General features: G+C 44.7%; 2 protein-coding genes across 13 annotated transcripts; one reads left to right on the top strand and one right to left on the bottom strand.

Annotated features, from left to right (window-relative positions):
- Positions 1–249: 249 nt before the first annotated feature.
- Positions 250–16,391, bottom strand: NEDD8 (NEDD8 ubiquitin like modifier). Its single transcript, XM_023227311.2, has 4 exons — positions 16,187–16,391; positions 1,735–1,782; positions 1,487–1,569; positions 250–616 (listed from the first exon to the last, which is right to left on the bottom strand). The coding sequence occupies exons 1-4, from the start codon at positions 16,202–16,204 to the stop codon at positions 520–522; spliced, it is 246 nt and encodes an 81-aa protein (XP_023083079.1). The 5' UTR covers positions 16,205–16,391; the 3' UTR covers positions 250–519.
- GMPR2 (guanosine monophosphate reductase 2) lies at positions 16,384–23,455 on the top strand. Of its 12 annotated transcripts, none has more exons than XM_023227306.3 (11): positions 16,432–16,742; positions 17,174–17,295; positions 17,434–17,553; positions 18,068–18,202; positions 19,698–19,781; positions 19,926–20,099; positions 21,016–21,097; positions 21,188–21,294; positions 21,770–21,812; positions 22,479–22,638; positions 22,823–23,455. In XM_023227306.3, the coding sequence occupies exons 4-11, from the start codon at positions 18,104–18,106 to the stop codon at positions 23,010–23,012; spliced, it is 939 nt and encodes a 312-aa protein (XP_023083074.1). In that variant the 5' UTR covers positions 16,432–16,742; positions 17,174–17,295; positions 17,434–17,553; positions 18,068–18,103; the 3' UTR covers positions 23,013–23,455. The 12 variants fall into 12 exon arrangements, with proteins under 12 accessions (XP_023083069.1, XP_023083064.1, XP_023083074.1 ...); XM_023227305.3 differs by having other exon boundaries at positions 16,592–16,801; XM_023227307.3 differs by lacking the exon at positions 16,432–16,742 and adding an exon at positions 16,853–16,932.
- The last annotated feature ends 173 nt before the right edge of the window (positions 23,456–23,628 follow it).

Here is a 23,628-nt window from a genome sequence, read left to right as displayed (position 1 = left end):
AATCCTACCATGGCCAATTTCAAGCTACCAACATGAAGTCACTTAAGAGAGTTGGAAAGAGGTGCCAATAGGTGGCTCTCATTAGCCACTAGGAACTGGCTCCAGCACACCACTAAGTATGTTTTCCTAGAGTCTGATAATCCTTCTAAGAGCACCATCCCTTCCATTGTCCAATTCCTTCACCCTGCTATAACTGAGTGAGCATTAGGTCCATTTTTATTTCAGTCAACTTGTGCAACAGAAGAAAGATTCCAGGAGGCCAGGAAATATTTTATTGACAATCAGGGACACAGCCATAAGAGAGGGAAGCACACAGGACTGCAAACTAACACCCAATAGCCAGCAAGGGCCCTCTGGGCCAGGAATACTGAATCCTGGGGTCCTCACAGTCTCCCACCAGTAGATGTACAATACTGGGCATCCAGGGGAGGGGGCAGTGGCTCTGGTGTCCCAGAGAGTGAGAGGATATATGATGCCTCATTATGAGCGACACGGTACGGAGGTAAAATGGAGGGTCCATCACTGCCTAAGACCACCTCCTCCTCTCAGAGCCAACACCAGGTGAAGGACTGAACCACCTAAAATCTTGTAATCAGCTGCTGTCTTCTCATCATTCCTGCAGGAAAAGGAAGCCGAAAAAAAAGACTTAGGAGTTTTTTTTTTTTTTTGACAGAGTCTCACTCTGTCATCTAGGCTGAAGTGCAGTGGCACGATCTCAGCTCACTGCAACCTCCGCCTCCCGGGTTCAAGCAATTCTCCTGCCTCAGCCTCCCGAGTGGCTGGGATTACAGGCGCCCACCACCACACCCAGCTAATTTTTGTATTTTTAGTAAAGATGGGGATTCACCATGTTGGCCAGGCTGGTCTCGAACTCCTGACCTCAGGTGATCCACCCACCTCAGCCTCCCCAAGTGCTGGGATTACAGGCATGAACCACTACGCCCAGCCAGAACAGGAGTTCTTGAGTTTCATGGATCTCTTTGGGGGTCTGCAAACTTGAATGAGAAAAAAAATCCCATCTTTATTTTTACTAACCCCCAACTGAAATTTAACATTTCTTCTAACTTTAAACAAAGCCCAAAAACCACAGTAGCATTAGCAATATAGGCAAATTGTTAACAATAGAAATTACTATTTTCTATCATGATCATTTATAGATATCTGGAAAATATTTCAAAATTATGGTCATATTAGACCTACCATTAGATCTTATTAATAAAAAAGTACTTATATTACTATATCACAAATTTGTTTTAGTATTTTAATAACTATTTCAATATAATTAGTTTTCTTTTAATTCTATATATTTTGTTTTATGCCTGAAAAAATCTTATTCTGAGAAGGGGCTTAGAGGCTTCACCAGATTGCCAAAGGGTCTAAGGCACCAAAAACAAGAGACACCCCCGATCCACCTCAGTATGTGCCCCCTCTCATCTTCTCATCTTCACATAAGATTGCCACGCTGTCATTCTCACTCCAAACTCACATCTGTTTGCCACTGTAGATGAGCCTCTGCTGTTGTGGGGGGATTCCCTCTTTCTCCTCCACACGCTCCTTGATCCGCTCCACCTTTAAAGAGACAAGTAGTCAGGGGCTGCTCAGGGGTAGGACCGTGGAAACGGAAAGAACAAGGGCTATGCAGACAGCATAAGAGCAAAAGGACCAAGTTCATAAGCATATGCAAACAAATATACATGGCAAGAAGTGCATGAAGAGGAGCTGGGCATGCATCACCTTGTCTGTAGGTTCAATGTCAATCTCAATCTCCTTTCCGGTCAGCGTCTGAAACAGGCAATGGTTTCATGAGTCCTTAAAGCCCAATGTACAATTTGTCTTCTAGGTAAAACATCCTATCTTGGTCTTTGGGATCTAATGCCTTTTAAAAGATGCATATTCTTAGCTTTGGAGAATGAGAAGGCTTTGAACGTACCTTCATTTATCAAATATTTTTAGGCTGTGAACAACTTTGATAGGGCAAGATTCTTTGAACCATCGGATCTTCTTAATTCCATGAGTCATCTTCCAAAATCAGTCCCCCAAAATCAGTGAGAATATTGGCATTCTTTTGGATGATATGGCAATGAAAGGTATCTTTTATTTATTTATTTATTTATTTTTGAGATGGAGTTTTGCTCTCGTTGCCCAGGCTGGAGTGCAATGGCACAATCTCAGCTCACCGCAACTTCCACCTCCCAGGTTCAAGCAATTCTCCTGCCTCAGCCTCCTGAGTAGCTGGGATTGCAGGCATGCGCTACCACACCCGGCTAATTTTGTATTTTTAGTAGAGACAGGGTTTCTCCATATTGATCAGGCTGGTCTCAAACTCCCAACCTCAGGTGATCCGCCTGCCTCGGCCTCTCAAAGTGCTGGGATTACAGGCGTAAGCCATTGCACCCAGCCTGAAAGGTATCTTAAAAAAAGTCAGAAGGACCTTGTTCTAAATATCAATACTAGAAATTAATATTCAGATAATTCAAAGAATTCTCAAGGACATCAGAAATCACCTCTGAGCAGTATTTTAAAAAATGCTAGAATTGGCTGGGCATGGTGGCTCACACCTGCAATCCCAACACCTTGGGAGACTGAGGCGGGAGGATCAGTTGAGACTAGGAGTTCCACAAGAGCCTGGACAACACGGCGAGACCCTGTCTCAACCAAAAAAAAAAATTAGCTGAGTGTAGTGGTGCATGCCTGTAGTACCAGCTATTTGGGAGGCTGAGGTGGGAAGATCGCTTGAGTCCAGAAATTAGAGGCAGCAGCAGTAAGCCACAATTGTGCCACTGTACTCCAGCCTGGGCAAGAGGAAGACCCTGGCAACACCCTCGTGAAAAAAAAAAAAAAAAGAAAGAAAAAGAAAAAAGAGAAAAGAGGACTAGAAGTCAACATTACATCTCCCATATCTTTCCAGACTTCTACCTAAATCCTAAATTGCAGCTCTTGTCTTCTTGACTTCTTCCGTGAGTTAAGGGCTGGTGATACCCAAAACAATAATTATACTGATTATGCAGTCATAAATGTTGTGTCATCTCCCATCTGTCCTTGCTCTAAAAGCTCCATCTGCATTAGTCTACAGTGATCCAGGCCACAAACACACCATGCTCAGTCTAATTTATGGGCATTTTTTTGCTTCCGTTGTTTTCCTTGTTGCAATATCCTCCCCTTCTCCTTCTCCAAACTTCAAGACCCCTTAAATAAAAGACAACCTCCTGGCAGGGTGCGGTGGCTCACGCCTGTAATCCCAGAACTTTGGGAGGCTGAGGTGGGTGGATTACTTGAGGTTGGGAGTTCAAGACCAGCTTGGCCAACATGGAGAAACCCTTCTCTACTAAAAAATACAAAATTAGCTAAGTGTGGTGGCGCATGCCTGTAATCCCAACTACTCAGGAGCTGAGGCAGGAGAATCGCTTGAACCCAGGAAGTGGAAGTTGCAGTGAGCCGAGATCGTGCCACTGTATTCCAGCAATGTACAAAACCTCCTGTATGATGTGTAGACCTGTTCCCAGTGTACTTTATTAATACTTCCAATATTAATATACCAATTACAGCTAGTTGTTTAAGTGTTAAACTTTCCCAGTGTTCGACACATAAGCAGTCAATGAATATTTTTGAAGGGCTAAATATACTGATGATCATGTTATAATCACAGCTAACATTTACTGAAAACTATTTTTTTCCTTTTCTTTATTTTTTAAGGGTCTTGCTCTGTCACCCAGGCTGGAGTTCAGTGGTGTCATCCTGGCTCACTGTAGCCTTGACCTCCTGGGTTCAAACAACCCTCCCACCTCAGCCTCCTAAGTAGCAAGGACTATAGGGTGTGTGCACCACCACACTCAGCTATTTTTAAGATTTTTTTTTTTTTTTTTTTTTTTGTAGAGACGAGTTCTATGTTGCTCAGGCTGGTTTCAAACTCGTGGGCTAAAGTGATCCTCCTGCCTCGGCTCCCAAAGAGCTGGGATTACAAGCATGAGCCACCTTGCCCAGCCACTGAACACTTTCTAAGGGTCAGTAACTATGATCAGCATCTTACATGCATCACATGTAATTCTCCCAGTATTTATGAGATATGGACTATCACTATTTCCATTTTATAGATGAGAAAAATAAGACTTAGGTTAAAAACACATCCACACAATCAAAAGTAGGGCGTGGATCTACATTCCCTGGTCCCAGAGCCTGTGCTTTTATTTCTGTATTCCGTCCTACCTGAGTCTGGCTGCTCTAGTATTGGGACCCAATGTACACTCTTATAGTAGCTCAGAAAATAACATATGGTTTCTCCTTATGGTATTCACATAGACCAGCATGAAAGAGAACTCAGAAAATTTCCCAAAAAAGAGAATTATTTAGTACTAGTATGTTTCCAAAAATACAAGAACAATTTCTTTGGATTAACCTGTTTGGATGTGAAATAATAAATTACAGCAGTGATTCTCAAGCTTCTACCCCAACCTATGCTGGTCTGTGTGAAAATTTTCAATAGTCTATGGTAAAATGAGAAAAGCAGTGTTTTTTTTTTTTTTTTTTGAGACGGAGTCTCGCTCTGTCGCCCAGGCTGGAGTGCAGTGGCTGGATCTCAGCTCACTGCAAGCTCCGCCTCCCGGGTTTACGCCATTCTCCTGCCTCAGCCTCCTGAGTAGCTGGGACTACAGGCACCCGCCACCTCGCCCGGCTAGTTTTTTGTATTTTTAGTAGAGATGGGGTTTCAGCGTGTTAGCCAGGATGGTCTCGAACTCCTGACCTCGTGATCCACCCGTCTCAGCCTCCCAAAATGCTGGGATTACAGGCTTGAGCCACCACGCCCGGCCGAAAAGCAGTGTTAACAGTGAAATTTTCATGAAACTAAATATATTCAGGTGTTAATGTCCTTTTAGGGAATGGTAGTGACAATTTGTGGTAACTTTAAAAAGACAAAATAAAAAGTTCATAATTCTGTGTTGTCCACAAACTATTTCACTTTATTTATTTTTTGAGACAGGGTCTCAGTCTCACCTGGATGGAGTGCAGTGGCATGATCATGGCTCACTGCACCTCGACATATTGGGCTCAGGTGATACCCACCTCAGCCTCTTAAGTAACTGGCACCACAGGCGGGCACCACCACGCCTGATAACATTCTGTATTTTTAGTAGAGATGGGGTTTTGCCATGTTGCCCAGGCTGGTCTTGAACTCCTGACCTCAAGTGATCCACCTGTCTTGGCCTCCCATAGTGCTGGAATTACAGGTGTGAGCCACTGCTCCTGGCCGATAATACAATCATTTATTGATTGATTGATTGATTGATTGATTTTATTTATTTTGAGATGGAGTTTTACTCTTGTTGCCCAGGCTGGAGTACAATGGCACAATCTCAGCTCACCCTGCAACCTCTGCCTCCCAGGTCCAAGCGATTCTCCTGCCTCAGCCTCCCAAATGGCTGGGATTACAGGCATGCACCACCACAGCTGGGTAATTTTGTAGTTTGAGTAGAGAAGGTTTTCTCCATGTTGGTCAGGCTGGTCTCAAACTCCCGACCTCAGGTGATCTGCCTGCCTCAGTCTCTCAAAGTGCTGGGATTATAGGTGTGGGCCACTGCACCCGACCACAAATTCTTAAAGAGTGAAAAAAGACTTTCGGAGAAGACCCAGAGCTGCTCTTCCAAGAGCAAAATGCTTGGACCTTATATTTTTAAAAAGAATTATTGGTTTCTAAGTTCTAAAACTCTAGAGTTGGCCCTTTGTTTCTGAAATCCACTGTAGAGGCCCATAAATATATCTAGAGAGCAATTTGGCAATATAGTGTCCCAGCAACAAACTTCCAGGAAAATACTCATGACTATATCCAAAAGTATACCTACAATGGTTATTGCAACATTTTGATACTATAAAATTAGAAACACAATCTAAATATCAAACAGCTGAGGGTTAAATAAATTATGGTACAATCACAGACAAAAAATTACAAAGTCCTCAAACAATGTTTAGGATAACTTTGTAATATATTAACAATATACTGATAATTTAACAAAAAAGTTATAGTATATAGAGTATAATTAAAATTTTGTAAAAACAACATATGTATCTATATGCTCTCCAAAAAGCCTGGAAGGGTATATACAGTATATTAATGCTTTAACTTGAGTAGTGGAATTATGGGTGATTTTAATTACATTATTATGCTTTTCTGTATTTTCCATTTTTTATGCCACAAATGTGAATATGCTGTAATGATAAAAAATTATTTAAAAAACAATGTCCTTGGCCGGGCGCGGTGGCACAAGCCGGTAATCCCAGCACTTTGGGAGGCCGAGACGGGCGGATCACGAGGTCAGGAGATCGAGACCATCCTGGCTAACACGGTGAAACCCCGTCTCTACTAAAACAAAATACAAAAAAAAAAAAACTAGCTGGGCGAGGAGGCGGGCACCTGTAGTCCCAGTTACTCGGGAGGCTGAGGCAGGAGAATGGCGTAAACCCGGGAGGCGGAGCTTGCAGTGAGCTGAGATCCCGCCGCTGCGCTCCAGCCTGGGCGACAGAGCAAAACTCCGTCTCAAAAAAACAAAAAACAAACAAACAAAAAACACAAAACAACAATGTCCTTGATAAGGGTAAGATTTTGTAAAGCAGCACTGTCCAGTAGAAACGTAATACAAGACATATATACAATTTTTAAATTTACTAGTAGCCACATTGTCAGTTTTTTAAGAGGTAAAATTTTAATATTTTTAAACCCAACATAGCCAAAATATTATTCACATGTAATCAATATAAAAATTTATATATTTTACGTTCTTTTTTCCACCCAAATATTCAAAATCCTGTATTTCATATTTACATCACATGTAGAGATGGGGCCAGGCACGGTGGCTCATGCCTGTAATCCCAGCACTTTAGGAGGCCGAGGGGGCGGATCACGAAGTCAGGAGTTCGAGACCAGCCTGGCCAACACAGCGAAACCCCATCTCTACTAAAAATACAAAAATTAGCTGGGCATGGTGGCGCGGGCCTGTAGTCCCAGCTACCAAGGAGGCTGAGGCAGGAAAATTGCTTGAACCCGGGATGCAAAGGTTGCGGTGAGCTGAGATCATGCCACTGCACTCCAGCCTGGGCAACAGAGCAAGACTCCATCTCAAAAAAAAAAAAAAAAGAGATGGTAGGCTGTACATGGTAGCATATGCCTGTAATCTCAGCATTTTGGGAAGGGGACATGCGAGTCCTGCTTGAGCCCTGGAATTCTGAGACCAGCCTGGGCAACATAGTGAGATCACCATCTCTACAATAAAATTAGCCAGGCATAGTGGCACAGACAGACCTGTACCAGCAACTGGGTACTCAGAAGGCTGAGGCAAGACTGCCCAAGCCCAGGAGTTCAAGGCTGTAGTGGGCTGATTGTGCCACTGCACTCCAGCTTGGGTGACAGAGTGAGACCCTAACAAAAAAAAAAAAAAAAAAAAAAAAAAAAATTCAAATGGTAAATTTTCATCTGAAATACGTGACATAAATTTAAATTTCATAATTTACAACAGAAAAAGTAGATTTATAAACCCAACAACATACTTAAACGTTTGTTTTTTTTTTTGAGACGGAGTCTCCCTCTGTCGCCCAGGCTGGAGTGTAGTGGTGCAATCTCAGCTCACAGCAAGCTCCGCCTCCCGAGTTCACACCATTCTCCTGCCTCAGCCTCCCAAGTAGCTGGGACTACAGGCGCCTGCCGCCACGCCCGGCTAATTTTTTGTATTTTTAGTAGAGACAGGGTTTCACCGTGTTAGCCAGGATGGTCTCAATCTCCTGACCTCGTGAGTCACCCACCTCGGCCTCCCAAAGTGCTGGGATTACAGGCGTGAGCCATTGCGCCCAGCCTGTTTTTTTTTTTTTTTAATTTTAGTTAATTAATTAATTAATTTATTTATTGACATGGGGTCTTGCTCTATGTTCCAGGCTGGAACACAGTGGAGTAATCATGGCTCACTGCAGCCTCCAACTCCTGGGCTCAAAGTATCCTCCCACCTCAGCATTCTGAATAGCTGGGACTATAATAAGTACACACCACCATGCTGGCTAATTTTTTTCTTTTTGAGACAGAGTCTCACTCTGTCACCCAGACTGGAGTGCTGTGGTATGATCTTGGCTCATTGCAACCTCCGCCTCCCAGGCTCAAGCGATTCTCCTGCCTCAGCCTCCCAAGTAGCTGGGATTACAGCCGCATGCCACTACGCCTGGCTAATTTTTGTATTTTTAGTAGAGATGGGGTTTTACCATGTTGGCCACGCAAACTCCTGACCTCAAATGATCTACCCACCTCGGCCTCCCAAAGTGTTGGGATTACAGGTGTGAGCCACCATGCCTGGCCTGAAAATTGTTTTGTAGAGATGGGGGTCTCGAAATGTTATCCACTCTGGTCTCAAACTTCTGGCCTCAAGTCATCTTCCCGCCTCAGCCTCCTAACTCACTGGGATTACAGGTGTGAACCACTGTACCCAGCTAAGTTTCAGTTTTTAAATTTAATTAAAATCAAGTACAATCAAAATTTCAATTCTTCAGTCTCTCTAGTTACATTTCAAGTGCTCAATAGCCAAATGTGGCTAATGGCTACCATTTTGGACACTTTTCAAATATTCCAGCTAATATATGAAGCAACAAGAATATTACAGCATTCCTAGTTTGTAACCCCCAATGAAACAATGGATGTAGGAAATGACTGATATCACAGAAAAGAAAACAATCTGATGGAAGTACATACCACATCACCACCTATGAATTCGTCTCACATATGAACATACAAAGACTAATCAAGCCTCTAGATCTCATTACAGCTGACAGGAAATACCCAGGAAAGAGGAATATGTTAAAAGACAAAATGGGGGCCCGTAGCAGTGTCTCATGCTTGTAATCCCAGCAATTTGGGAGGCTAAGGTGGGCGGGTCACTTGAGGCCACGAATTTGAGACCAGCCTGGCCAACATGGCGAAACCCCATCTCTATGAAAAATACAAAAATTAGTCAGGCATGATGGTGCACACCTGTAGTCCCAGCTACTCAAGAGGCTGAGGCACGAGAATATAAGAATCGCTTGAACCCTGGAGGCAGAGAAGTTGATGCAGTGAGCCAAGATTGCACTGCTGCACTCCAGCCTGGGTGACAGAGCAAGAGTCGTCTCAAAAAAAAAAAAAAAAAAAAAAAAAAAGAAAAACATGGGAATGTAATCAGCAAAATTCAAACTGCAGGAAACTCTAGTTTACTCAACAAGGAAAAAATGGGAAAAAGGAGAATCTACAGATTTAAAGAAACTTAAAAACACATAAACCAATGGCAATGTATGGATCTTAACTGGATCCAGATTCAAACTGTTAATAAAAAAAACAAGAGACAATAGGGTAATTTGATGATAGTAAGCATTCAGTTAAATTTTTAGATGTAATAATTATGGTTATGTTAGAAAAAAGCTTCTCTTTTACAGATAAACACTGAAATATGTGTGAATAACATATGCTATGCTATCTGGAATTTGCTTTAAAAAAACCAGGTAAAAGGAGTTGGTGAGTTTAAATTAAATAAGATTGACTATGAGATGATAATTTTTGAAGGTGGATGAAGGGTGCATACGCCCTTCTCTTTCCTGATGTATGTGTTTGAAATTGTCCATAAAGTTGTTTTAAAGTAATTGAACAATTTTAGAAGATATTCTTGATATATCACACCACAACCTGACAATACATTCAATGCTATTTAAACAAGTATAAGATGAGCCTAGGCCGGGCGCGGGGGCTCACGCCTGTAATCCCAGCACTTTGGGAGGCCAAGGCGGGCAGACTACCTGAGGTCTGGAGTTTGAGGTCAGCCTGGCTAACATGATGAAACCTCGTCTCTACTAAAAATACAAAAAAAATTAGCTGGGTGTGGTGGCACGCACCTGTAATCCCAGCTACGCAGGAGGCTGAGGAGGAGAACTGCTTGAACCCAGGAGGTGGAGGTTGCAGTGAGCTGGGATCACGCCACTGCACTCCAGCGTGGGTGACATGAGACTCCACCTCAAAAAACAAAACAAAACAAAAAAAAAGATGAACCTAAACCTAACATACTGCTCTAGGCACTGGAGGAGATACAAAAGAAATGTGATCCAGCCTTGCCAACAATCTTTATCAAGCAAAGATGTACAACTAAGAAACAATTAGACATAAAATTAATAGAATAAGGCTATATACAAGGAAGTTCTGGCCAGGCGCAGTGGCTCACGCTTATAATCCCAGCACTTTGGGAGGTTGAGGCAGGTGGATCACTTGGGGTCAGGAGATTGAGACTAGCATGGCCAACATAGGGAAACCCTGTCTCTACCAAAAATACAAAAACTTAGCTAGGCATGGTGGACACTTGAACGAAGGTGGAGGTTGCAGTGAGCCAAGATCGTTCCACTGCACTCCAGCCTGGGCGACAGAGGGAGACTCTGTCTCAAAAAAAAAAAAAAAATTAAAAACTAAAAACAAATCAAAACAAAACAAAAGGAAGTGCTATATTGTCCAAACACAAGGGGCAATGACAAAGTGCTATGGTGAATGAAAATCAATGTTAATCAATTTAAGCCTTGAATGAGATAACATTATATAACACTATATATAGTGTCTTAATTTATATTATATAACATTATAACACTATAAGAGCCAAAATAAAAATGAATGACATCAGCATTTTTATGGTGCTACAAGGGTACCAGCTAGTAAGGGTACAGAGGAACTGGAATGCTCATACACTGCAGGTGGGAATATAAAATGGTACAACCCCTTAGTTTCTTTATAAAGTTACATGTATCTACCACATGACCTAGTAATTTCATTCTTAGGTATTTATCCAAAGGACATAAAAACACATGTTCACAAAAAGACTTGTATAACAATGTTCATAGAAGCCTTATTCATAACAGCCAGAAACTGGAGATAACTCAAACACCCATCAACAGCAGAATGGATAAACAAATTATGATACAATCCGTCCAATGGAATACTATTCAGTATAGAAGGAATAAACCACAGATTACAATAGACATTGCGCAGAATGAAAGAAGGCAGATACAGGCTGGGCACGGTGGCTCAAGCCTGTAATCCCAGCACTTTGGGAGGCCGAGACGGGCGGATCATGAGGTCAGGAGATCGAGACCATCCTGGCTAACCCGGTGAAACCCCATCTCTACTAAAAAATACAAAAAACTAGCCGGGCGAGGTGGTGGGTGCCTGTAGTCCCAGCTACTCGGGAGGCTGAGGCAGGAGAATGGCGTAAACCCAGGAGGCGGAGCTTGCAGTGAGCTGAGATCCAGCCACTGCACTCCAGTCTGGGCGACAGAGCAAGACTCCGTCTCAAAAAAAAAAAAAAAAAAAAGAAAGAAGCCAGATACAAAAATTGTACATTGATACTTCCATTTATATACAGTTCTAAAACAAGCAAAACTAATCTATGAAACTCTTGAGGGGTAGGGATACAAAAGTTTAGATTTTGTAATTACATCAACTTATGCTATTGTTAAAAACTCACCGAACTAAACCCTTAAGAACTGTGCATTTTATTGTATGTTAAAAAACATGAATGAAAAAACTAGTTCACATAGTAAAGACAGTTGCCAAAGTAATCTACAATGAGGAAATCAATGAAGGATCTGGGTTTTGGGAATAATATAATGCAAAAGAAGCTCAAGGAAGACCTGCACATTATGGTTTTGTACATCACATCTTGGTTTAGACTACACTTTAGAGGGGATATGATGGTAGGAAAACCTGGTTGGAAGTATTACAGAGAAATAAAGATATAAATGAGTAAGACCCCAGACCAGAATGAGGGTAATGGAAATGGGAACAGAGGTTTTAAGTGAAAAATTAGGTCCTATAAAAGGACCATGTAATTTTAAATGACTCTAAAGAATTGTATTCCAGCCACCTGAGTGACTGATGGGATTAATAAATGAGATGGGTATTGGGATACGGCTTATGACAGAAGATGATGCATTTAATTTTAGAACCAGAGAGACAAGGTAACAAGATTTAAATCGGGAAGAATTTAATTGTAAAATCTTACAGAAAAATATGGAAGTCAGCTACACAGAGACAGCAGCTGAAAATGAATTATTCGGCTGGGCACGGTGGCTCATGCCTGTAATCCCAGCACTTCGGGAGGCCAAGGCAGGTGGATCACTTGAGCTCAGGAGTTCAAGACCAGCCTGGGCAACATGGTGAAATGCCATCTCTACTAAAAATACAGAAAATCAGCCAGGTGTGGTGGCATGTACCTGTAGTCCCAGCAACTTGGAAGGCTGAGCTGAGAGCATCCCTTGAGCCTGGGAGGTGGAGGTTGCAGGGAGCCGAGATGATGCCACTGCACTCCAGCCTGGGTGACAGAGTGAGACTGTCTCAAAACAAAAACAAAATGAGGCCAGACGCAGTGGCTCACACCTGTAATCCCAGCACTTCAGGAGGCCGAGGTAGGTGGATCACTTGAGGTCAGGCATTCAAGACCAGCCTGGCAAACATGGCCAAACCCCATCTCTACTAAAATATAAAAGTTAGCTGGGTGTGGTGGTGGGCACCTGTAGTCCCAGCTACTTGGGAGGCTGAGGCAGGAGCATCGCTTGTGAGGCGGAGGTTGCAGTGAGCCGAGATCACGCCACTGTACTCCAGCCTGAGCGACAAAGTGAGACTCTATCTCAAAAAAAAGAAGAAAGAATAATTCAAAAAGGGGTCCGACATGGTAGCTCACAGCTGTAATTCCAGCACTTTAGGAGGATGAGGTGGGAAGACCACTTGACCCCAGGAGTTTTAGACCAGCCTGGGCAATACAATGAGACTCCATCTCTACAAAAAAATAAAACAATTGGCTGGGTATGGTGGTGGTACATGCCTGTAGTCCCAGCTACTCAGGAGGCTCAGATGGGAGGATTGCTTGGGCCTGAGAGGTTGAGGCTGCAGTAAGCTGTGATGGCACCACTGCACCCTAAGCCTGGGCGACAGAGTGAGAACCTGTCTCAAACAAGCAAACAAAAAAACGGAACTGTAATAAAAATATGTCACTTACATGGTAATTAACAGCTATCTCTTTTTTTCTCTTTTAAAGTAATATTTTCTTCAGATGAGATTAACAGCTATCTCATGTATAACTGCTTTCCTATGTATTTAATAAAGAAATGCAACAAACAAGAGGGGGTGGGGGAGGGGGGAGATAGAGAGGGGGCACAGAGGCCTGTTTGAAGGCAGAAGGGTAAATGTTGTAGGAAAGAAGACTGGCAATTTTAGAGAAGTACCACATAAATATGAATTAAAAGAAATAGAAAAAATCTAGAATCTTGCTATTCAAAGTGTAGTTCTCAGACATTCAATATCACCTGGGAGCTTGTGAGAAATGCAAAACCCTGTGCCCCATCCTAGACCCACAGAACCATAATCAGCATTTTAGCAAGACCACAGGTGATAGGATATTGTATTTTCTTTTCAAGCTTCCATACACAGCATTGAGTTTTTTGTTCAGTTGTTTTTTTTTTTTTTTTTTTTTTTGAGACAGAGTCTCACTCTGTTGCCCAGGCTGGAGTGCAATAGCACAGTCTTGGCTCACTGCAACCTCTGCCTCCCAGGTTCAAGCAATTCTCCTGCCTCAGCCTGTCAAGTGGCTGGGACTACAGGCACGTGCCACCACACCCGGCTAATTTTTGTATTTTTAGTAGAGACGGGGTTTCACCATGTTGCTCAGGCTGTTCTTGAACTCCTGACCTCATGATCCGCTCGCCTCAGCCTCCCAAAGTGCTGGGATTACAAGCATGAACCACTATGCCCAGCCTTTCAAACAGTATTTTTTAAACTGCAGGTCTCAACCCATCAGTGGATTATCAAATCAACTTAGAATTGAAAGTTTGAGAGCATATCACAAACAGCAAAGTTTTTGTGTCTCTATGGGTTGTGACATAAAATTTCTTAGCTGGGGTGAAATTTTCAAAAAGTATACAAAACACTCAACATTAGTAACTTAACTTCTTTGGACCTAGTGGACATGAGAATCCATATGCATTGAAAAGCCAATAAAAGTATTCAACAGGCCGGGCGCGGTGGCTCATGCCTGTAATTCCAACACTTTGGGAGGCCAAGGCGAGTGGATCACCAGGTCCAGAGATCAATACCATCCTGGCCAACATGGTGAAACTCCGTCTCTACTAAAAATACAAAATTAGCTGGGCGTGGTGGCATGCCCTGTAGTCCCAGCTACTCAATAAGCTGAGGCAGGAGAATCGCTCGAACCCGGGAGGCAGAGGTTGCAGTGAGCCGAGATCGCACCACTGCACTCCAGCCTGGTGACAGAGTGAGACCCCGTCTCAAAAAAAAAAAAAAAAGTATTCAACAGTGTTTCTCAAGATTTTGACAGTGATTCATACTAAAAAATAATATGAACTAGTAATACCCACTGCGTAATATACATATAAAATAAAATATTTCAGGCCTGGCAACAAGATTCTGTCTCAAAAAAAAAAAAAAATTAACAAAACAATATCCTTACCTAGCACTATACTGATGCTTCCTATTTTCTCCCCCCTCCTTCTTTTTTTTGGGGGGAGGATGGGGGAGATGGAGTTTCGCTCTTGTCGCCCAGGCTGTAGTGCAATGGTGCCATCTCAGCTCACTGCAAACTCCGCCTGCCAGGTTCAAGCGATTCTTTTGCCTTAGCCTCCAGAGTAGCTGGGATTATAGGCGCCCACCACCAGGCCGGGCTAATTTTTGTACTGTTAGTAGGTGGGGTTTCACCATGTTGGCCAGGCTGGTCTGGAACTCCTGACCTTAGGTGATCCACCCGCCTCGGCCTCCCAAAGTGCTGGGATTACAGGCATGAGCCACTGCGCCTGGCCTTTTTTTCAGGCAGGGTCTGGAGTGCAGTGGTGCCATCACTGCTCACCGCGGCTTCCACATTCCAGCATCAATCAATCCTCCCATCTCAGCCTCCAGAATAGCTGGGCCTACAGGCATGCGCCCAGACCCTTGGCTAATTTTTTGTATTTATTGTAGAGACAGGGTTTCGCCATGTTGCCCAGGATGGTCTCGAACCACCTGGGCTCAAGGGATCGGGCCCGCCTTGGTCTTCCAAAGTGCTGGGATTACAGGAGTGAGCCACTGCCCCCAGCCTATTTTCTCTTTTTAATGGTGCCAGTGACCCATTCACCTATTAAACTGATGTTACGACTCTTACATAGGTCGCTACTCAACGTTAAAAAAAAAAAAATCATCATTAATTGACTATTTTAATACTTGACCTCAAATCTTAGCTAAGAAGTAGTTTGGAAGGACGGGGGAAGAGAAGGTTAAGAATGACTATTCTGCACGGTAAACATGCTAAGAAGGTGATGAAATAATGATAGATTTACTTAGCTACAAAAAGGCCAAACTAGCATTAGACTTCATCACTTGTCAGCAGTTTGTGTTTTTTTTGGGGGGGGCGGGGCGCGGGGATCTCTGTCTGAAGGCACAAAAGAGGAAACAGCAGATAGGACTAATGAAGGCTGCAATTTGGTGAAGAACCACCACGGGAGCTGAGAGATGCAGATGAAGGAAACCATGGCTAGTACCAAGAACTAGGGCAGCGGTAACTAACCTGCCTCAGCCAAGGAAGTGAGGCTGGTCCAGGATGCCAGGCTCAGAAAGGCAGATGCTGACTGAACACATTCCCCGCTTTGGTTCCTGTAGGACGGGTGAGATACCACACCTTGGCAACTACCAGTAAAGGCTCATAGTCTAGCCCCTGGGAGGCCCCGGTTTCCCCGGGCTAACGTTTTAGGGCTGTGCTCGGAGGTGACCTACGTTAGGGACTGGGAGAAACAGTTACCCTGGGAATGAAGAATGGAGAGCAGCGCTTATTCCAAGAATCTGAGAGACGAGGGAGTCAAGCCGCTGCTAGGCCTTCTCTATGACTGCGGGAGTTCGAATACAGTGAGACCCGACAAAAGCGACCCCATTCTGGGTGACAGCACAGTCCTGGCAAAAGACCCCAGGGTCGTCAGGTGGGACCTGGGCCCCGCTCTCAAAGCCCTTCTGCGTCCCCCTATTTCCCACCACTTTCCCACCACCCCTCGCGCGGAGCCCTGAGGCAGTAAGCGTCCTCCAGGCTGGGGAAAGGCGTGGTTTTCCTTCCCCACGTCTCCCGTAAGGCACGGTTGCCAGCCCAGTACTACTGCGTCTTGGCAAGGCTGGAGGTGCTCCCACCTTCACTTTAATTAGCATCTTCTTTCCAGTTTGGGGCTGCACACGGATAAATTGCTGCTCCTACCGCTCCGGTCGCCGCTGTCGCTCTCCAGCACTCTGCCTGCAAGGGCCACTTCTGCTTCCGGGTCACTGTCTGGCTCCACCCCACCCCCCCCTTTCCACAGGGTTCCGGAAAGGCTCGGGAGTGCTCCCGCGTTTCGGTTCAGTGACGTCATAAATTAAAATGAGGCATCCAGTTTAGCTACAGCAGAGATGACGACTCTGCGATTCTGAGTCCCTAGCGAGCCCGGGCTAGCGAAAAGTGGGGACAGAACGAACTACAACTCCCATCGTGCCGGGGGGCGGTCTCGCCCGTTTTCCCCTGGGAGTTGTAGTCTAACCCCCCCCCCCCCCCCCCCCCGCCTTGGATCCAACAGCAACCTCAGTGCGTGAACTCTGTTACCCAGAAGGCCTCGCCCGGCCGCCACCGAAGCTGGAATTCGGTCGGCTAGTAGTTCTCGCCGGCTACTAGAGGAACCTGTTGGCGTGGCCCAGAAGGCTCAGCGAGATTGCAGAGGTTAGTTGCTAAGCAAGGTGGTCTTTGGTCAACTGCCGCCTGGACCAAGGCAACAGGAAGTGAGTACCCCTATTCCGGAAACTAGTTATGAACCCTCCCCGCCCCCCCGTCGCCAACACTCCTTCGTCCCCCTAGGTTAGCCTCTTGCCCCATTGCTCTTTGCAGGGGTGGAAGAAGGAAGTGTAGCGGGGTAAGGAATGCACCGTCAGGGTCTCTCACAACCCTTTCCCAGCTCTTCTCCTCAACAAACAGCACCTGGGATGGAGCCCTAGGGTAATCGCAGCCACGGGATGGGTCGAGGCGACAGGCCTCAGGGACCACACTTCGGCCTTTGCCCGACCTTCCACAGCTTAAGCGAGGAGAGCCCGCCAGCCTTAACAGGGCGTTAAAGCCCAGGGGAAGATTGGTCCTTATGACTTCCTGCCTTCCAGCCCTCAGATTCATCGCTACCCCGGGGCTAAGCGCCATGCCTCATATTGACAACGATGTGAAACTAGACTTCAAGGATGTCCTTTTGAGGCCCAAACGCAGTACCCTTAAGTCTCGAAGTGAGGTGAGCAAGCTTCTCTACATGCTGTTTCTTGACCCCACGCTCCCAATGGGCCACAACCAAGAAAGATGCCTGTCCTTGTCCTAATATGGTACGTTTTGTGGATTAATGAAATGCTCAATTTCCTGTTCATATCTGTAGGTGGATCTCACAAGATCCTTTTCATTTCGGAACTCAAAGCTGACATACACTGGGGTTCCCATCATTGCTGCCAATATGGATACTGTGGGCACCTTTGAGATGGCCAAGGTTCTCTGTAAGGTAGGGCTTTCCTCATGCCCCATCCCTATTGGTGTCCAGTTAGCCCAGCTGACTGCAGAGGTGTTTGCATCCCCACGCCCATGCCCAGTCAGCTCTCTGGCAGTTAGCAGTCAGGATGCTCTGATTTACGGGTTTTTCCACTACTAAAGTCCCTTTTTCCGATAAGTTCAAAAAGCTCTCTGAATTAGTGAGATTCAAAAAGCTAAGTTTTGCTCCCATATTTCCGATATATGAACAGAATTTTCCCTTTTGTCCTGTGTAGCAGTTTGTACACCTTGCCAACTTTTCCCACCACCCAGGTCACCCCCTCCCAGTCACATGCATCCCTTCAGTTACACGATTGTCCACATTAAGCTTTCACTGTTTTAGTCCAGAAACTACAGTTTAAGCATTCAAAAATCCTAACTAGAAGATCCTAGTAGAAGCAGCTTATTAATTTTCTTTAATAAGAATTCATTAATAAAATAATACTTCTGCCATTCTTTTTTTTTTTTTAATCTTCCTCTTCTTTAAGTCCTAGGTTCCTGGGAGTTTCTGGGATGTGCCCCAAATGGGATGTGTTTTTCTTATATACAAGTTGTTCACTTTGAAATGGAAGATGCTGCTCCTATCAGTACTGTTACCTGCCTCTATACTTGTTGCTGAGAAGGTAGAGAGTTATCTGGGCACTCTGAGAACATGCACTCTGCTGGTTGATCCATGTAGCCCTGGTTGATGAATTCTGCTACTGTTTGTGGCTCCATTAGTCTTAAGGACTTCATATCCTTTTTTCTATTTTTAATTGCTATGTCTTTGTGGAATGTCTTGTCATTTCTTTGAGGTTGATAGTTATGCAGTTTTGTTTTTACTTTATTTGTATTGCCATTCAGTAACTGCTTAGGAATCTTGCTGTTGCCCACTGTCCATCTGCCCTGACCAGTAGAATTCAGAAATGGTGACTCTGACTGCAGAGTTAACAGACATGCTGTAACACATGAACCTTTTTGGGGACTGTCTTGATGCTTTATGTGGAGCCTGGCTTTCAGTATTGCTGATGAGAGGTAAAGAAATCAGGTTTTAGAGATAAGAGCCAAGTCTCACTGTAATAAAAAGGTTGGATGAAAGCAAACATCTTTTTTTAAGCTTGGTATGTAATCTGATGTGCTCATCATGCCACACTGTGCCAGTATATCTCCAACGTCTGCCGACTTCCTATCCTATAGTGACTTTTCTTTGCTTATCAGTATGTTGATGATAGAATGTTTGTTGAGAAAGCAGAATTCGATACCAGCTTTAGCTAGACAGTGTTGATCTCTTGAGTACGTATGTAGAGCACTTGCTTGTTGCTAGCTAATACATGATTTCCTTGGGTTTCTTGACAGTTGCAAGATTTGTGCTGTTTCAGCCAACTGCCGTCTCTTGTCTGTTTGCATGTAGACATGTAAAGCACAAACACCAGCATTCACAATGGCCTTTGAATGGCTTTCCCACAGTATTGGGATATTGTTTGCAATTTGTTGAGCTAGAGAATATGAGCTTGATGAGTCATTATATTTTTGAACTTTATTAAAATAGACTGAATGAAACAGATTTTTTAGCTTGATCCATGTCTCCAACTAGGAAATTTGTCCTTTTTTCCACTAGAGATGGAGACAGGATAGGGTAGCCCCTTATCAACTCTTATCAACCTTAAGCCATTACCTTTGGTGAGCATCCAGACCTACTGAATTACTGCTGGTAAATGAACAAGGACATAACCAAAAATAGTTTAGTACTAGGTTACCTTAGGAGGAGGGGCTGAGTCAGTGCAGAGAAACACAGGTTTCATCCAGCCTCTTCATGGTTCTTTCATGTCTGCTATCTGTCCCACTGCACCAGCAGCTTGTCAGCTTTTAAGTCGGAAGCAGTGAATGTGCTGGCAGATGAAATCCAACCCAGATCACTCAGTACTTTGGTGGGAAATCTGACAAGTACTAGCTTATGGTAAAAAGCCCTACTGGTATTTGTAGAGAGAAGAAAGGTTGAACTCAAATCCCAGCTCCATCTGACTTCTTTGACTTGTTTCCTCCCCAACTTCAATCTTGTCCTCCCTCAGCTAGAATAGGTTTCTAGAAAAAAAGACCTTAAAGTTTTCTCCCTTTGATGCTTCTTTGTCTTCTCCCCAGTTCTCTCTCTTCACTGCTGTCCATAAGCATTACAGCCTTGATCAGTGGCAAGAGTTTGCTGGCCAGAATCCTGACTGTCTTGAGGTAACACTGGACATACCCTGCTCCCTTCCTTATCCCAGTTTTTCAGCAATTGTATTTTATCTTTCTGGGGACCAACCCTCACCACTGAGCCACTGGCTGCCCACCAGATCATCTCTGATATGCCAATGGCTGTTTCTCCCACAGCATCTGGCTGCCAGCTCAGGCACAGGCTCTTCTGACTTTGAGCAGCTGGAACAGATCCTGGAAGCTATTCCCCAGGTGAAGTATATATGCCTGGATGTGGCAAATGGCTACTCTGAACACTTTGTTGAATTTGTAAAAGATGTACGGAAGCGCTTCCCCCAGCACACCATCATGGTATGTTTCTATTATAGTCGGTACCTTTTTATCTTTTCACTTTCCTGCCACTCCGTTTTGCTACATCAGTCCATTTCTCCTCTGCTGCATTATGATATTCCTAGTCCATTTAATCATGATACTGGATGATTATCCATAGTTCTAAGCTGAAAATGTCTATTTGGTCAGTGTAGTATGTCTGACCCTTGGTTCATAGTCTTTGTAAATCTAGTGTCCCTGATGTCACTCACCAAACCATGATGGAACATCTGTGCACTGTACATACCTGTGGTACATAGACATCTGCCCACTGAAATGGACACATACTACAATCACATAAAAGGGGTCACATGAACAATGATTTATTTTTTTTACAAGCTTTTAAGAGTGGCCCTCATTTTCTTCACAGCATTGAGGGGTGTGTCTACTGACCATCCAAAGCCAATACAACTGGTCAAATGGGTCTTTAGCCTTCCCTGAAGCCAGACAGGTTCTATGACAGAATGGCTTGAGGACAGTATATGTTTGGGTCTCTTGAGGAAGGGGAGCTAAATCTACTGTAGATCAGATGTGAGCCTGGTCCAATAGTTTCCTTTGCCTCACTGAATTCTCCTCCATGCCACTTCATGTGTCCCTGCTGATCATAGCACCTTGTTGCCTTAGAAAAGTGCACCATGGACCTCGGCTTTACCCTAGGTTCAATGGTGACATTGGCCACTCACCCCCTACCTTGGCTTGGTGTTGGGGGAATGGGTAGGGAGCAGGGTTCTCTGAAGTGGCTAGTGTAAAAGCCCTCAGAGGGCCCAGTAGAGGGGACCTAGGTATCCTTTCTTTTTAATAATGTTGGAAAGTCACGGTCCACACATACTGTATGTGACAATACATGACCTCCTGTTTCTGGCCTTAAGGATGCTGTATTTCAATTGCTCTGTCTCAGGCAGGGAATGTGGTAACAGGAGAGATGGTAGAAGAGCTAATCCTTTCTGGGGCTGACATCATCAAAGTGGGAATTGGGCCAGGTAAGCTGGTTCATTGGGGCCACTGGCTACCCCTTCAGTGGCAAACACCTGTGGAGCACGTCATTCTCAACCTTGTCATGTTCTTCCTAGGCTCTGTGTGTACTACTCGGAAGAAAACTGGAGTGGGGTATCCACAGCTCAGTGCAGTAATGGAGTGTGCAGATGCTGCTCATGGCCTCAAAGGCCACATCATTTCAGTAAGGCTCAAGGGCAGGGTAGGGTATGAGCTGGGTTTCTGCAGGGTATGGAGGTGGCAGAGATGGATTAGAATTCCTGGGTTTGGCCGGGCGCGGTGGCTCACGCCTGTAATCCCAGCACTTTGGGAGGCTGAGACAAGCAGATCATGAGGTCAGGAGATTGAGACCATACTGGCTAACATGGTGAAACCCCGTCTCTACTAAAAATGCAAAAAAATTAGCCGAGCGTGTTGGCAGGCACCTGTACTCCCAGCTACTCGGGAGGCTGAGGCAGAAGAATGGCATGAACCTGGGAGGCGGAGCTTGCAGTGAGCCAGGATCGTGCAACTGCACTCCAGCCTGGGTGACGGAGCAAGACTCCACCTCAAAAAAAAAAAGAATTCCCGGGTTCTTGTTGGCTTTGAGTTGGGCTGTTGGGACATCGCTGAGGGCTTGGGAAATCCATGTTGTGTTCATAGTGCTCCTTACTTTGCAGGATGGAGGTTGCAGCTGTCCTGGGGATGTGGCCAAGGCTTTTGGTAAGAAGCTTGAGGGCACGGAAGGATGATTCTGTACAAGAGGATGAGTCACCTCTGAGGGTCTAAGAGAGGCTCAGGAAGTCATTCAGATTATTTCATAATATGAATTAGTGACTCTGGTATCACCTGGGGCAGCCAGCAGGGTACATCTGAGATTCCAAGTGTGGGCCAGGGCCATCTGACCATCTCCTAGATTGCTGCACAGTGCAGACTCCTGAGCCCCAGCCATACCTAAAAATATTAGGTGCTGAGGAATGGGACAGCACATCTGCATTTTTCATTTTGCACAGCTTCCCAGGAGACCATTACTCCCATTAAAGTTGGGGATCTTTGCTCTTGGGACACATGAAATGAGTCTTACTTAGCTGGGCACAGTAAAATGAAATGACCAGACGATGATGGTAAAAACAGCAAAAGGAGAAAGTGAAAGCCAGGCAAGGACTCTCCAGAAGCTCTTTTTTAAATCTTGGGGAAATCATACCCACTGAGGAATAGAGGCCAGAGCAGATCAGACCTGCATGGATTGTGGGTCAGCTAGGGAAGCAGAACGAGGAAGATGCTGGGATCATTGTCAGGATGGAGAATATGGTATGAGTTGCTTTTGAGGGTGGCCATATGAACACCTTGGCCAGATTAATCTCTTTCCCCTCTCCATGATGGTGGCAGGGGCAGGAGCTGACTTCGTGATGCTGGGTGGCATGCTGGCTGGACATAGTGAGTCAGGTGGTGAGCTCATCGAGAGGGATGGCAAGAAGTACAAGCTCTTCTATGGAATGAGTTCTGAAATGGCCATGAAGAAGTATGCTGGGGGCGTGGCTGAGTACAGGTATGTGTGGAGGCCCAGGAGCTTAGTAATAGTATGGAGGCAGAACTCATGGCTGCTGAGAGGGGGATGGTATAGTTCTGAGGAGAAGCATGGTGAAGCAGGGCTCAACGCTAGGGCCTAGGGAAAAGTCCCTGGACTTAAGGAATCCAGAAGGAGAAGATAATAAAGTTTTTCCTACTTTAAGAGCCTCCGAGGGAAAGACAGTAGAAGTTCCTTTTAAAGGAGATGTGGAACATACCATCCGAGACATCCTAGGAGGGATCCGCTCTACGTGTACCTACGTGGGAGCAGCTAAGCTTAAAGAGTTGAGCAGAAGAACTACCTTCATCCGAGTCACCCAGCAGGTGAATCCAATCTTCAGTGAGGCGCGCTAGACCTGGGCAGTTCTACCCTCCCAAGGCACCAGTACTCTACCATGGGGCATCCCAAGTGGGCTCCTCACCCATCCCAGCTACTGCAGCTCTGTATTACTTTGTCATTTCCTGTTGTCTCACTCCTGAGGGCTCCTGCAGTAACTCTGTACTTCTCTATCTGCACACACAAAATGCCCAAGACACTCACTGGGGAGGAAGCAAGGAAGAAAATAGTCTGAGAAAATGACGCAAGATAATCAAATGGGAATCTGGCGACCCAACATCCTGAAGATTATTAAAAGGAAAAGATGCTGATTGGTACATAAGTCTCTTACATGGCCTTGGTCTAGAGAAGGCAGGCTTTTAGAATCATGTTTTGTTAATCTGCTTCACTAATCTAAAAAGCTCTGAAGTGTTTGTATATTTGAAATACCTCAATAAAGAGAGAGCTCATTGACTGTAAAGAGATGCTGAGGCTTTCTGTACAAGGCTAGCATCTGGATGCTGTTGCAGAGTGGGTGGTGGTAGGGTCAGCACTGACCCAGTGGGGTCAAGAACAATGAGTATTATTCCCATGAAGTATCTCCATTCTAGTGCCACCACCCCCAGATAATCTGGCAGCATGAGAATTTACAAA

The sequence above is a fragment of the Piliocolobus tephrosceles genome, chromosome 6 (assembly GCF_002776525.5).
Source record: "Piliocolobus tephrosceles isolate RC106 chromosome 6, ASM277652v3, whole genome shotgun sequence".
In the NCBI taxonomy this organism is placed as follows: domain Eukaryota; kingdom Metazoa; phylum Chordata; class Mammalia; order Primates; family Cercopithecidae; genus Piliocolobus; species Piliocolobus tephrosceles.
Note: the sequence above shows the minus strand (reverse complement) of the source record. Positions and strands in the feature narration are given on the sequence as shown.